This window comes from Gymnoscopelus microlampas (assembly GCF_963454915.1).
Source record: "Gymnoscopelus microlampas genome assembly, chromosome: 1".
NCBI classification, from domain to species: domain Eukaryota; kingdom Metazoa; phylum Chordata; class Actinopteri; order Myctophiformes; family Myctophidae; genus Gymnoscopelus; species Gymnoscopelus microlampas.
In genome coordinates this window covers 33362299-33378845 of record NC_139962.1, presented here as the reverse complement: position 1 = coordinate 33378845, position 16547 = coordinate 33362299, and the positions used below count along the sequence as shown (strand labels likewise).

General features: G+C 40.2%; 1 protein-coding gene across 1 annotated transcript; it reads right to left on the bottom strand.

Annotated features, from left to right (window-relative positions):
- Positions 1 to 5957: 5957 nt before the first annotated feature.
- kcng4b (potassium voltage-gated channel, subfamily G, member 4b) lies at positions 5958 to 14329 on the bottom strand (the record flags this gene model as incomplete). Its single annotated transcript, XM_084054556.1, has 2 exons — positions 5958 to 6761; positions 13568 to 14329. The coding sequence occupies 2 exons, from the start codon at positions 14327 to 14329 to the stop codon at positions 5958 to 5960; spliced, it is 1566 nt and encodes a 521-aa protein (XP_083910682.1).
- Between the last annotated feature and the right edge of the window lie 2218 nt (positions 14330 to 16547).

Genomic DNA, 16547 nt, shown 5'->3' with positions numbered 1-16547 from the left:
TGCCGTGCAAGCAGTAGCGGCTGGTGGGGATTTTGGGTTGGGGGGGGCTATAAGACATCCATTATACTATATGATACCCATAGTTCACCCTGAAGCAACAGCATCATATTCCAGATAGCAAGTTACAGCAATGACGCTACTGTAGGCTATCTATACTTTGTTATAGGAAATGCTCCACAACAACACAAGTACCCAACAAAAGAGGTTCCACTGCTCCAGTGAACGTTGTTTCTATGTGCAGATAGCTGCTCTTATATCATGATTATTGGTGGTGGTGGCAATACTAATAATAATAAAAAACAAAATAAGACCAGAACCAGACAATAATTAAAAGGTTAGATTATAAGTCTGCTTGAGGTGTAATGCAGCTTTAAACATATGTATAAACTGAAACTCATCTCCTTCCTACAGTAGATCTCTCTCTCATCTCCTTCCTACAGTAGATCTCTCTCTCATCTCCTTCCTACAGTAGATCTCTCTCTCATCTCCTTCCTACAGTAGATCTCTGTCTGTCTGTCTGTCTGTCTGTCTGTCTGTCTGTCTGTCTGTCTGTCTGTCTGTCTGTCTGTCTGTCTGTCTGTCTGTCTGTCTGTCTGTCTGTCTGTCTGTCTGTCTGTCTGTCTGTCTGTCTGTCTGTCTGTCTCTCTCTCTCTCTCTCTCTCTCTCTCTCTCTCTCTCTCTCTCTCTCTCTCTCTCTCTCTCTCTCTCTCTCTCTCTCTCTCTCTCTCTCTCTCTCTCTCTCTCTCTCTCTCTCTCTCTCTCTCTCTCTCTCTCTCTCTCTCTCTCTCTCTCTCTCTCTCTCTCTCTCTCTCTCTCTCTCTCTCTCTCTCTCTCTCTCTCTCTCTCTCTCTCTCTCTCTCTCTCTCTCTCTCTCTCTCTCTCTCTCTCTCTCTCTCTCTCTCTCTCTCTCTCTCTCGAAAATTAAGGAATTAAGGCCCGGCCCTAACTGGGCCCTACTGGGCCGGCCCGAACAATTACCATACTTTTAGGCCAAAAACTCGTAAATGTATTGTGTGCTTGATGTCCTCAAAGTCACTTTTGAAAATCTTTTGAAAAAAAAATTGAAAATCGGCCACTTTTGCCGATTTTCGATCGTCGATTTTTCGATTGAGTTTTGGCCATTGTCGCCCGTCTTTCTTTAATAACATGGGCTAGGAGGGTCAGACAGCGACAAACTAGATACCTGAGTAAAGTTTACTTTGAGCTGCATCCAACACATCCACTGACATGTCCGTCAGCCCTTACCGTTAGGTCGCTAGGGGAAGTTGAATTATCTTTCACACACACACACACACACACACACACACACACACACACACACACACACACACACACACACACACACACACACACACACACACACACACAGACTAGCGAGCGATGTTAACTTTCCCCAACAAATTGGAGCCACTTCCAATGTGATTAAAGCAGCGATCATGTTTTTAACTTTGTCAGATAAATGAAGCAAATCCACAATACCTTTCTGAAGACGGATTAGAAAGTAAATAATCCATTTGAATACTGCCGCCTGCCTTGTTAATCCTCCTTCACCTTCCCAGAACAAAGCGCAGAAAGGTACATCTTTCTGTTATTGGTCAAAAGCCAGTGAGGGCGGAGCTTGGGGGCTAAATATTAGCCCAGCAGGCGTGTCATGTCAACTGTCAATCGCTTAACTCAATGGAAGCCAATGGAAGCTGATTTGGGCTTAAAGAAATCAACCCATTTTGACATATTTTGTGTTTTTCTTGTAACTATTTGATGCTGTTGCTGTTCTAGGTTCCACCAGTATATCAAATAATCTCTTCTAAAACATTTTGATAATAATTTCTCATCTTTATTCCATAAGATAGGGGGGCTTAGCCCCACTAGCACATTGATAGGAGCCCTTGTTTGGTAAGCTTCCTTTGTACCTATCCTCGCTTTTACAACCAAAGGTTATTGGACATTCCACACGTTCACAAACACACATTAGATATACCAGTCCATGTAAGAGAAGTGAACAAGGAAAGACTGCTTTCATGTATTATGCTCCATACAAATGGAACAAACTTCAAAACTCTCTGAAACTGGTGCGATTGGTCTCAATAGAGACATTTAGGGTGCTTCTTGAGGACACACTACAGAGTGACTGCACCTGTTTCATGTAACACTATATTTATTTGCATCTGTGACATTCTAATGTGATTGAAATGGTTATTGTTCTTTGTATGTGTTTTATATGCTGTTATCAGGGTGTCCTTGAAAAAGAGAACTTGCTCTCAATGGGCTTCCCTGAATAAATAAAGGAAAAATAAATAAAAGATATAGGGAGAAGCTTGTGAGGAATTATTTACCAATGTCCTTGTGCAGGCATGCCACATGACGTGTATTTCACTTCACACAGGAAGCAATGGCTACTTATTTGTATGATATTGAGGAATATTTGGCAATTTACAAATTGATTCATGAGAATAAACTAAAACAGCTTTGGTGTTTTAGTTTAGTTTTGTTATTCATCTTCCCATGCAATTTGGAAATTGGAGATTTAAATGCTGTTACAGAGAAAGATACAATGGCAGTCAACTGTGTCTACTGGTTGGTATCTGTTGACTATAATGCATTTTATTGCTGAAATGGCATCATCATGAAACTCATGTAATCAGATCAGCTGGGCAAACATTAAACTGATTGGGTAATGCAGGACACATCAAACCATCATAAACAAGGGAAATCTCTGGAGACATCATTCTATCCATTAACTGGGATAGAAATCCAATGTCATGAAGGTGGTGATATTTGGTGATCATTGCTGTAGGGCAGAAACCTCTTAGTTCCATATTCTAACTTCTTATTTTTAAAAATGAATGCCCTACTTCGACATACTACAGTGTCACCAGTGGTGAAAAAAATACTCAAATGTTTTACTTAAGTACAAGTATCAATACTGCAATGTAGAAGTACTCTATTATAAGTAAAAGTCCGGAATTCAAAATTTACTTGAGTAAAAGTGCAAAAGTATTGGAATCAAAATCTACTTAAAGTACCAAAAGTAAAAGTAAGTTTGAAAATAGCAGTTCTACAAGCTCACAACGCGTCGCAATGCGACGCATTGTGAGCTTATCAGCTATTTTCAAATAGCCTAGGTATAAAATAGGGCTAAAGTGGTTAATGTATGTCTTATAATATAATAATATCTGCAAAGTAACTAGTAACTAAAGTTTTCAAATAATTGTAGTGAGTAAAAGTACAATATTTGCCTCTGAGATAGTGGAGTAGAAGTAAAAGTACAGAAAATTGGAATTACTCCAGTAAGTAAAAAAAAATACCTCACAACTGTACTTAAGTACAGTACTTGAGTAAATGCACTTAGTTACTTTACACCACTGAGTGTCACACAAAAGTAGATCGGCTACTTTTGAATTATGAAAAGTAACAGTTTTGGTCTATGAGGCGTCTGCCTGACAGCAACGATATATCTGAAGTACAGTGTGTGTGGATGTAAGTAAACTAAAATGCTACAGAAATAAAACATTTGTAAAGACACTCAACATGTTATTGCGAGGACAGGCAGGTTGTGAGCATGGTATCTGGTGTGTGGAGGACGTTCACATTGTAACTTGCTTAACACAGGGAGGTACTACTTCAAAACAATGCAACTGTGCTGCAAGCAACACAAATGAATGTCACTTTCAAGGGTATGACCATTATAATGCTGCACAGACACATTGAGGTTATCATGAGTTATAAAAAGACCATTTTAAATGTCCAATGTCAATTTCTGTGACTTTTGACAGTTTATGAATTGTAATACTGTTTCTAAACTGGTGGTTGGTAATCTATCGTTTTGCTATTTGTGCAAAGAAAACCTTTCAAAGAATCAACATTTCCAATCATCATTTGCCTATATGAATGTCCTGTTGAATTCTGACCTGCTCAGCACACGCCCCTGGCTGTAGGAAAATACAAATCATTTTAAACCAAAGGCTTAAGCAGAGCTGTAACTTTAAACTAGTAAATTGTTTATAAACATTAGGTAATCACATATCAGCAATACAGTACAAAAGAATTCCACGAACATAGAACGAACCGTATACAATAGTGCATTGTACTATTGTACTACTTATGAGTAACTGATACTGGTAACTGATAGTATAAGTAATGTTTGGGTGCCTCGTGCCTGTAATATTATGTAATATATGATTACGGGCACCCAGACATATTATGTTCCTTTCATTTTCCACAAATGCTTTATTAGCCTCTCTCCCATGTTGCTCAATAACCACTCATACAATATTTTTTTGCACATGTTATATTTTGTTTGGGCATGGGTATTGGTCATGTTTGCTCTTACTGGAGTTTGTCAACTTGAATGTTGTTAGACTCTGACTTTGATTGTTTTTAAGCCATGTAAAGAACGGAATGTCCTCTCTATTTCAACGCTATTATCATGAATGTTGATAGGGTTCAAAGTTTTGGGAAAGGAAATGACGTTTTCAGCTATTACAAACAATTTTAAATGATAGAGACATGTTTACTTTTATTGTCAAATAGGAAATCCCACATTTGACTTTGACCTTCCATAACCTTTACAGTCAAACTCAGGGTCACCACCCGTAGGAGAATAGATGTTGCTCTGTCTTAAAGGGGTGGGTTTTGTTGCACTGGCTTTTTACTATGTGTTTATACACCCGTTTAACTACTGTGACATGAATGTCATGGTTTACATATACTGCTGTTTGCTCTGTTTGCTCCATTGGTATACCCTTGTGTTCATTATGTTCTAGATATACTGCACAATGTCCCTCTGTTAGTGTTTCCCAAACTTTTTTCCTTAGAGGCTCCCCTTCTCATATTTGACACTTTCTAATATCTATTTTTACAATGTTATTACTGTGCTTTACACAGTGTTACATGAGGGAGTTATGTTAAAGTTATTTGATTCTGTATGACAAGTTGGACTGATATCACATTGAGAACATAGTATAGACCGTGGATGAAATCCAGTTATGATTTTGTGCAAAAGGTTTGGACTACCTCAAAAAAGACGAGGCCTAAAACAAACTGATAATTAGGGAATCACACACCTCAATTACAGTAGCACATACTGACCATGCACCAGCTGCAACAACAACAACAACAACAATGGCAGACATACACACATCTTCTTTTGTTTTTAAGTCACTATGCATGCTCAGTGTGTTCTTCTCTGGCATTTGATGAATTGTTGATGTAGATATTTAGCATGAATCATCCTTATCCTTATTTTTTGCATTCTCATATGTAAGGAGATATTTTGCCAAACAAAAGTTGTGTGAATAGAATCGTCTTTTTAAACGGAGGGTATCTGTTTACAAGAAAGATATGTGTACATATGTGTGGACAAGGGCTAAGTCTCAACAGTCTGTACATATTCTATAAATATGCTAAAGGCAGAGCAAGCCTTTAGCATAGTTGGTTTCGGTAAATACTTAACACTTAGCCCTGGCATTTACAGTATTAGCTTAGATTTCTATCTTAGATTGTATTCACATTTTCTATTTCAAATGTGTATTTCTAATTCTTATACCCTTGACTGTGGTTTTTCAAATTCCATGTTTGTTTGTTTGTCACATTATAAGGCATTGTTGTGTATAGGCTACCACTGCTACTTTAATGAAAAGTATGAATTCAGAGTATGGATAGGCCACAACTAAAGGTTTAATTTAAATACAAAACATAAACACAAGCTTGCAATTGTCAAAGTATCATTTGAGTTTGTAATTAACCACTTAAACCCTTATACTCAGGGCTCTATACTAGGCCCCCTCCCTTTTTCACTCTACAATAATTATCGTTGTCGAAAATAGCCGATCTACAAGCACACTACCCGTTGTGTAGATCTTCTATTTTCATCTAATGCTCACCCCAGAATAGGGGTGCTAGGGTTCATGTGGTTAATGACATGAAGCCATCTCAGAGGACAACAGATTTCCAGGTATTCAAAAGGCTGTAGATGGAAGCGTGGAGGACATGACCAGATCATTGTTTCCTGTGGGCACAGGAGACAAAGATCGATCGAATGAGGAGACCATGTCAGCCTCCTTTCTTTCTTCCTTCCACAGTCTTTTGTATTCCTGCTTGAGCTCCTGATAGCTGCGGGAGAACGTATGGAAGATGGAGGTGGCCGGGAAAGCCATGATGAGGATTCCGCTCAAGATGCTGGCCAGTGCGACCAGCTGTCCGGGGATGCTGTGCGGAACCATGTCACCGTAGCCCACTGTGGTCATGGAGATGATGGCCCACCAGTACGTGACCGGTATGCTGCTGAAACTGTGCCGTGGAGGGGTGGAGGCGTATGGTGCCAGTTCACTCTCCGCTAGATGGACCAGTGGGGAGTAGAGGGCCACCGCTACGCACACAAACAGCAGCAACAGGCCGAACTCCCTCATACTACGCTTTATGGTCATTCCCAGGGTCTGCAAGCCCAGCGAGTGGCGAGCCAGTCGCATAACGTAGAGGATGCGCAGGGCCCGTAACATGCGCAGGATCAGGCCCAGTTTGTCCAGGTACCCTCTGCCTGGTCCAGCATTATAATGGTCGTCAAGTGACGGATCTCTGACCTCCACCACCAGTGACACGTAGAAGGGCAGGATGGCGATTGCATCGATGATGTTGAGGGCACTGCGAGCGAAAGCTAGCTTGCTCTGCGCATGGACAAATCGCAGCACAAACTCGAAGGTGAACCAGGCCACACAAACTGACTCCACCACAAACATGTTGTAACACTTCTGGGAACATTCACCCTGCGGAGATAGACAGGGAGAGATACTAATTAAATTAAAAGGTTTAACACACAGTAGTTTGTTAGCACACCGTAACTTGTTGAGGCCAGTCTATACAAATAAGTTGAAATATCACATTGTGATATTATTTAACCACATGAACTAGGGCTGGGACGATAATCGTTATTATTGTTTATCGTAATAAAAAATGCTCACAATAATCGTATTGCAGAGATTTAAATTCATCGTGAAATTGTCCTTTTGCCAAGCTGCATATCCGGTCTGAACCTGACCTGAAATGGCTCTGTACATGGACCACTTACCAAAAAATAGCTCGCGTGTGAGCTTGTAGAGCTGTAGTTCAGTTATGGTTTACCTGCAGAATATGAATGCTGGGGTTGAAGTTGTTAAGCATATTTTCATTATCGCGATAATATCGTTAATCGCAATTATTTTGGCCACAATAATCTTGACATGCAATTTTCATATCGTCCCATCCGTAACATGAACTCTAGTGTCCCTTTTCTAGGCATGTCATAATAGGCAAAACATTTAGTGTAGAGGGAAAAAAGGAGGGGGCCTAGTAGGCTATAAGCCCCACTTGTCAAATAAGTAAGGGTTAAGTGGTTAAAGGTAGGGTAAGTGATATTTTTTGGTTAAAACAAAAAGTATTTTGTTAAAAGGTTAAAGCACTATATTCTGATAGTAATCATTGCTATAGAGTGTTTGTTCAGTAAAAGGAGTCTCCCCGTCTCTCCAGCTCTTTAATAAACAGAAAATAAATGTTTCGGTATGTGTCAAAATCTCAGCCAATCAGGAGAAAGTACCCATTTCTAAGCTTAATTTTTATAGTGTTCCAGTTCCAATTTTGCCTGCTAATTTCTTAGTGTCATCACTTCCAATTTCACTTGTTTAATCTATATCCTGATTGAGTTCTCTATCCTGATTGACTTATAACTTCAGACTAATAAATCTCTGCCAGGAGACACGTCCTACTTCTCTCCATCTTTCTGACTGTCTGGGGCAAGTTATAACAAGGATATACTGTAAGAAACGATTGTCATTACATTATTAACAGTGCAACCAAAGTGACACGCTGTATGGAGACACATTTTGGATAGTGAACACATTGAACAGTAGTGGCATGTTATCATCACTAGGACAAACAGGAAGGAGACCTGAGTATTTGTGTGCATGCGTGCATGCAACTCTGTGTGCATCTGTGGGTGCATCCGCACGTGTGTATGTGTCTGTCTGTGCATGCGTGTGTCTGTCTGTGTGAGACACTTTTCATTAAATGGAGAAAGAGAGAATAGAGAGATTAGTCTCTCAGTCTCAACCCATGCATTTGCATGACATATTTGACATTATATTTCAATTTGTATATTGACTGTTAAATCGCGGTATATTGAAGTGGAACAAAAAAAGGGGTAAAGATAATTGGCTACTCTCAAGTAAATAAATGAATAAATCTTCCTCCGTGCCGACAGAATCTGTCATGATCTAATGTTAATTAATGTTGTGTGTTCGTCTAGGCCTACATATTCAAACGTTCATACACACACCCACACACACACACACACACACACACACCACGTGTGTGTGCGTGCGCTGATAAACGAGCTCCATCAGAGCTTTTGCCGCAGATGATCACTAAATAAATACTTCCAGGTTGGATCAAATTTACATCTGCTTTATCATCATTTCTCCCTCTTTCCCCAACCAAGCATAAGACACAAACTGCATTTGTTCCCAGGAGACACATTTTCCTGGTGTGTCCACTGCGTTCACAAATGGGAGTGTGGCGAGAGCTTCACAGCTGCAGCCAGGAAAGCAGAACTTCAGCAAAACAATAATTTACATATATTGGAGAAATAATTAATCTTGGTGGATTGTGGGGCGATGATTTATTTGTACACAAGGATTTGGGTGACTTCAGAGCCGATCTGCGCAGCTCTATTGGCTTGTGTCAAGCGAAGCCTAGCCATGGAATCTTCATAACTGGAACTGGATTTTCCAAATACCCAATTCATTTAATTTTACATTTCACACTACCTCATCTACAATATTAGCAATGCAACTGAGCTCAGTACATTTGGTTTGAACTGAAATTGGAATTTCTGTCAGATTCTAGAGTTTCTGATCAGCAGAGTATTCTTTTTTTTTTATTATAACAAAACAGAAAAAGCACTCTTGAACATTCATAGATTTCACAGATGTTATTTTTTTCACCGTAGCCCACTGTGGTCTTGGAGTATCTAAGTAGAATGCACAAGCAGTGATTAAGGATGTGTCATTTTAACAGTTATTCCCATTCACAAGAAATACCATCAATGGTGGAAATGGCGGCACTCCAAAGAATAAAGGATGTCAGCTCAGCTCAGATGCACATTTCTTTGTTGCTACCTCAGGCTAATGTGTTTAGGCAGGACTCTGAGCCTTCCTCAGAGTAGCTTTTTACTATGCTCTGATGAAGGCACCTGCCAAAATGCGTTGCCTGAGGTAGCAGTAAAGAAATGTGCATCTGAGCCAACAGTCAGTCAGTGTTGCTGCCAGATTTTGCGAGAGAAACAAGCAACCAGCTCTATGAAAACAAGCCAAAATAAGCGACTAGGGCAGGTCAGTCAAGCTTTATTGTTGACTGACCTGACTTATGAAAACAAGCCCAAAATAAGCAAATAGAGCAGGTGAGTCAAGCTTTGATGTTGTTTTAGGGCTGTGGTTTTCAAACACTTTCATGTCAAGAACCCCAAAATGACTATGTATTTGGCCACAGATCCCCATCTGAAAATATTTTTGTGCCAGTGACCCTCAAACAAGATTTTTTGCAAATAACACAGCGTTCACAGCGCGTTTTCAAAAATATATGTATATAGGATTAAAGTGGTTAAACTGAAACAAGCCCAAATAAGCAACTAAACTGTAGAACCAAACATAAAAAACAAAAACTTCCAATATTGACAAATGACTTTACGGGAAAACAAGTTCAAAGTTGCTTATAATAAGCAGACTTGGCAACACTACCAAAGGTCTTGCATCTTTATTCAATGGAGTACAAATATTTCCAACTGAGTGGGTTATTTTTGTTTTTTACTATAGCTGAGCACCCATAGCCAAGTAAGTGATCAGAGGTAGCACACCTGCCCCCCATCCAAACATCAATATCTCATAGTGAAAAACTGTCAGATGTTTCACACGCACATTAGTCTCGTGTGGCCAGACTGTTGCCTCCCACAATTTTCAAATGTTTCCGGTCATACAGTCTGGGACTCGGAAGCTCTGATCATGATTAGAATATAAACCGGATATGAAGCCTCCTCCCCACTTCCGTTTTGTCACAGTCGCGCAAATGTATCCTAATATAAATACAAATCATCTAAGTATATTTAACTTGCTGCTTAGCAGAAATGGAAATAAAATAATAAAATGTAAAGGTATTTTAAAATATATTTTCGTGAACGGAAGTGCCAGTTTCCTCTCTCGGATTTCGGGAGTTGTAGTTCCACTCTATATAGCATTCAGAGATTGTGGAATAGTTGTCTGGCTATGCGAGACTACACGCACATTATCATTGTCATACCCACACCTGGGAGGGACAGAGCGCTCTGTCAGCTGTGTAAAAAAAAAAAGCACTATGGTAAACACTAGTAAACACATAAGACAGCTACTATAACACGACAATTTGACAAGAATATAAGACATTGAAGAGTACACATTTTTTATGTATTATACTGACAGAGGGCAGCCTATGTTAGTCTTTTCTCTGTTAGATCAGTGAAGAGTAGCTATTGACTCCAACTTTAATTTGAGTTTAATTAAACTCTAATTTCAGCTCAAACATAGCCTACTGTCAATGGTAAAACTAGTTTGTGTAAAATCAGATATACTTGGCCGGCGCCTACACAGGGCCATGCAAGTCGTGAACGATGCAAGTTGGGAATACACGCCCCGCCGATTGACCAATGCAACTCCTTGCAACATGCAACTACTGTCTTGCAGTATTATCCCCAATGGCAATTGCGAGGAGTTGCATAAACTGTTTAGTTGCAAAGAGTTGCGACTAGTTGCATTGGTGCGGTTTGACCTTTAAAGCAGTCTTTAAACTATTTGCAAGTTCACCTTTCCTCTGAAAGAAATATCATTAGCTGTTTTAACCCATTATTTCCCATTCCTTACTTTACTTTATTTTTTGTATACCCTACCCAGACATAGCAGAAGGTCATGCTTGTGTGAAAGCCATGTCAAGCTTTCAGCACCCTGTAGTCAGAGTGATAAGACCATGGATGTACTATGATGGAATCGTAGTGCAGGTGCAGGCAGGCCCGGAGTGGCCATCAGGGGACTCAGGACATTTTGCGATGGCATGCCTGTGTAATCACTGATGTGGCCTGCAGTCATGGCCTGTCGAAACACAGGACAAAAAACTTTGAACTTTACAATTTGGCCCAGAAACACTATGACTGCAGGCCACATCTGTGAAAATGGCAGACCATGACAGCATTCATTTTCTTTCTTTTTTTTATCTTGCACTGGCCCTGGCAAAGCAGAGTCCACTGTCAGAGAAACGTTTCTTTAAAGAATATGCACCAGTCAAATAGCGATTGGTCAAAAATGTCAGTAATAAAGGTTTTTTTTTTTTTAAGACTCGATTGGATTGGTTTGATTCGTTCCCCACCCGCCCCAAGACCAGCACAGAAGTAATGTGATCTGTGAAGGTGTGCGAGCAGGTAACCGTCAATTGATTACTTAACATAATTCTATGTTGTAGCCTAATGTCCACAAAGAAAATGAGAATGTATTGCTTATACAACTACACAAAATAAGTGGTGTGGGTCCTGGTCCACCTCCACAGGTGGGTCCCGACATGAAAAGGTTTAGGAACCTCCTGTTCTAAGGTAGGATAATCTCTCACCTGTCTCAGGTGAGTTGACATTGTCAGTATCTAATGTTACTGAAATGAGATAACATAATTAGTGTGGTTGCCCTTAGGCGACCACAGTGTTGTTCTTGCACCTATTTATATCCACAAAAGCCACGCCACTCTTCTCGAAGTTTTTGCAGCACACACACACATTGAACTTGTCTAGATTCACCATTCATCATGTGCTTGTATTTTGCTAAGCAATTAAGCAATGTGTTTTTTGCCTTTCTTTTGTTTTTAAATTAATAAATTACTATGTGAACACACACACACACACACACACACACACACACACACACACACACACACACACACACACACACACACACACACACACACACACACACACACACACACACACACACACACACAATTATATATATATATACTGTATATATAAGATCTCGGGAGTCAATGTAACTTGCTTCCCAAATTTGTGGGAGGGGCCTATGTGTTTTACAGAAAATTAATAAAATGAATAAATGAAGAACATCAGCCAAAATGTACTATTATGGATTTATGGTTTCAAGTACTGTCCATGACTAATGCTCCTGTGTGTGTGTGTGTGTGTGTGTGTGTGTGTGTGTGTGTGTGTGTGTGTGTGTGTGTGTGTGTGTGTGTGTGTGTGTGTGTGTGTGTGTGTGTGTGTGCGCGCGCGCGCGTGCGCGTGTGGTTGGGTGCCGTGCATCCCAAAAAGATAAAAATATGAAGAAAAAAAAATCTGAAATTGGCATTCTGTCAACTCTTGAGAGATGTATAATTTTCAGACAGGCATTTTTTTCTCCTTTCTCCATCCTCCCTTCTCTTCTTTTCCCTGGAATGCTGTCTTAAAAGAGCTGTTTTCTGCTTTCGCTTCCATTTGTTCTCGCCAGGGCACAGTCAAATACCATGCTGAGGTGACCTAATAGCGACTGTGATATATTTATGTCTAACTTTACCAAACATAGGGAGCTATCATTGAACAGTTCGCCGGTAGCGTTACGTGATAAGACAATACCAGCCGTCTCTGGCCCGGCAAGCCTTCAGACAGTAGGAACAATGGCACCTCTGTCAGGAGCCTGTACGGCTCTGCAGTAAAACCAGTGTCCTGTCTATATACTGTGTGTGTGTGTGTGTGTGTGTGTGTGTGTGTGTGTGTGTGTGTGTGTGTGTGTGTGTGTGTGTGTGTGTGTGTGTGTGTGTGCGCGCGTACATACGCGCACACACACGCACACACACACACACACACACACACACACACACAATGTTGCCCCGACTAGGATGGAATTGCTAGTTGGTCGTCAAAACAACAGATGGGCAACCGCTGATTGAGTAGGATATGTTCACGCTGTTTTAAAAGGGATTAATACTGCTCTCCTCAATCTGAATGGAGTATGCATTAATGATTATATAATGCAGAGCGGCTTTGTTCACTAACTGCACACCTATCTACTGTAGCTATAGCTAAAGATTGAACCAAAAATTGGCCATGTCATTATAAGACTTTCTTGTTAAGTTTTAGACAGGGTTTGATTTTCTGGGGGGATGAGGGGTAATCCATGCATCTGCTTTTGAAATCCCCCTGGTCATTAATTGTTATGGCCAGTGGGGATATGTTTCATCCCTTGTTCTGGTCAGACTTAATTTCCTTGGAAAATGTTGACTGTCTATGTTTGATGTTTATTAATATCACAATATATTATCTATTTTGGGCAAACTATAAATATATATATATTTACATATTTTCAAAGATAGCGGAAATAGCAGATCTACAAGCTCATCAACACATCACGATACGTTGTGAGCTTGAAGATTGCCTATTTTTGCTATTTGTCATACATCGAAGTATGTGTATATAGGCTTCAGAGGGTAAGAAAATGTTACAAATCTAGCCCTGCTTTTAAATAGGCATCTGCTTCATACACACCTTTCTTTCTTCTTCTCTGAGATCTGGCATGCTGCTGATGCACAGGCTGACAACGGTGATCACCACCATTATGACAGAGAGGCAGGCGAACACCTTCCCTGCCAAACCTGACTCAGGATTCTCCATCACTTCCCGAACTATACTGAGCAGTCTGCGGTATCCCACCTCCGCCTTCTTGACGGTGACTTTCTTCAGCATCATTCTCTTCTGCCTCCACTCCTCCTCTTGGCGCTCCCGCTCAGCCACCTCCTCCACGCGGGTGATCATGCGGCGCCGGCAACAGCGCTCCATGTGGCCCGGGTCCACGCCCCAGTAGTCCAGCTCGTCATGCAGCGACACGGCGCACAGCTCCCGCAGCAGTCGAAGTTTGCCCGCGGCCAAGAAGTTGAGGATAACCCGGAAGGCTCGAGGGTTGCGGTCGAAAAAGAACTCCTGGCAGGTTTCGTCGTAGTCGTCACACAGTCGCGCTTTCTCCTCAGTGGTGGTGCAGAAACGCAGGCGTCCCAGCCGGCTCTGGGGGAACTGCTCCAACGTGCTCCAGGGGAAGGTGTAGCGGTTGCCCCCCACGTTGATGAGAACCTGCAGGGTGTGGTCGATCACATAGGAGGCCTCGACGTCGCGAAGCAGCTGAGCACGCAGGAAGTATACGCCCTTGACGGTCTCTGTCTCTGGGATCTCTGTGAAGAAGCGATCGAGGCTGCTGTCTTCGCTGGCTGAGTAGTTGTCGAAGCCATTGGTGTTGGCGTTGCTGATGATGGGCATGGTTGCTGCTGGTGGTGGTCCGACAGGGATTGAGCGGTTTCTCTATGTCGTCTTGAAAAGGATATCAGGACGAGAATCCACAGGAAAGACAGAGAAGTCTGGTGAATCGGAAATGACAGTTGATTCTGTTTACCAAGTTTTCTTGAAATGAAATATTGCATAAGTAAAACACAAAACTCACAGAATAGGCAGTTATGCACTAAAAGATTTTTTGGGACCTTTTGAAAATAGACATGCTTTCACAAGAACAAATATTGCTATAGCATATGAAATACATTGAATCAGCATAGTGTTATAATTCAGACACTGATGATAACTGTAGTTCGCATGCCGATGAATTGCAGTGGTAAAGTTCTCAATTATAATCATTGTATGTTTGAGCTATTGTGATTGTATTAAGATTTTTTAAATAAAAATATCTTTCTAAAAATCTTTCAAAATTCATTGAGAAAGTCCAGGAAGGTGTTTACGCAGTGTAGCATGGTGTGCAAATGATTTTATTTGTATTTATTCTTGAGCATCGCGCATGGCACATGCGCAGAGCAAATTCAGTCAGGAAACTTAGTTACTGGTGGCCAACCATTGGTCTGTCTCCATGCTTCCCTATTCTCAATCATTCACATATTCACTTCATTGATAGAGCCTTAAATGGGGAAGTTTGCATTGCTCAATCCTTGCTTGCTTTTTGCTGCTGCTTACTGCTGTCTGTGTTGTTGCTGCCACTTACTGCTGCTGCCTTACAGCTTGCTGCTCACCCTCCACCACCCCAGCTACCACCTGTTGTTTTGGATCTGCTTTTGTGTTCTATGGGGGTTCAGAAGTGCTCCCTCAGAGTACAGATCCATTCATCGCCAAACCAAATTAAATGTACAGCCCATTTTATATGAATTATAATAATAATTTAATTCATTCATGAGTTGCCCTGACTGAAGTGACTGTTGGACTCATTAATAAATACTATATTTATTTCTCAATATTGCAAACCTGTATTTAGTGCAGCCTGGATAACTGTAGGCTACTTTACTTTTCTGAATTATATGCTACTTTGCAGTGGTGTAAAGTAACTAAGTACATTTACTCAAGAGCTGTACTTAAAGTACAATTTTGAGGTATTTTTACTTTCTTCAGTATTTACAATTTTCAATACTTTTACTTCTACTCCACTACATCTCAGGGGTACTTTTAATCCACTTCAATTATTTGAAAACTTTAGTTACTAGTTATTTGTAGATTTTGATTTACAAAACGTAAATTAACCACTTCAGCCCTATACATTTGAAAATAGCCAATCTACAAGCTCACAAGGCCTATTTTGATGCCACTACTTAAAATTTGGAATTCCGGACTTTTACTTGTAATGGAGTATTTCTACATTGTGGTATTGATACTTCTACTTAAGTAAAAAATGAGAGTACTTTTTCCGCCACAGTTACTTTGTTAACATTAACATTCATGCTCAACTTCTACTGTAGCCTACTGGGCACAGTATGCACAACTACCGCCCCCTGCTGGTTGTGTTCATTCCTGAGAAAACTTGCATTACATTTCTCATCAGAAGATGGATTAACCATTAAACCTGGCGTCCCCATTTTTGGCATGTCATTATAGAAATATTTTATAATGTTATATGTTGACAAATATTTGAAAAAATATATAATAATTTCGCTATTTTCGAAATAAGCCTTAATTGGTTAATTTCTGCATGCAGTTTACAATCAATCTGAAAACTCATATGATTAGACTAGGCTAAATAAAGTCTGTTTCATTAAAATGTGAAACCAGCTCAGGAGGCTTAATTACAGCCACTTAATGAGGATTGGTTTCACACGGAAATTGCATCACTTTTAATTAAGGCTAGCTCACTAATATTCAGTAGCTAGCCTACTGAATATTAACAGTTTTGTATCAGATTCCCTAAGGAGATATCAAGAAGTTCATACAGGAAGCTACAGGTCAGGATACATGCTGTAATTAAAAGATCTTGAACATTTGAACACACAATAACCTCGAATAATTCAGTGGTGTAAAATAACTAGGCTAAATGTACTGCACTTAAGTACAATTTTGAGGTATTTCTTACTTTACTGGAGTATTTCCAATTTTCTGTACTTTTCTACTCCACTACATCTCAGAGGCAAATAGGCCTATTGCATTTTTTACAACACTACAATTATTTGAAAACTTTAGTTAGTTAGATTTAGATTATTATTACAAAACA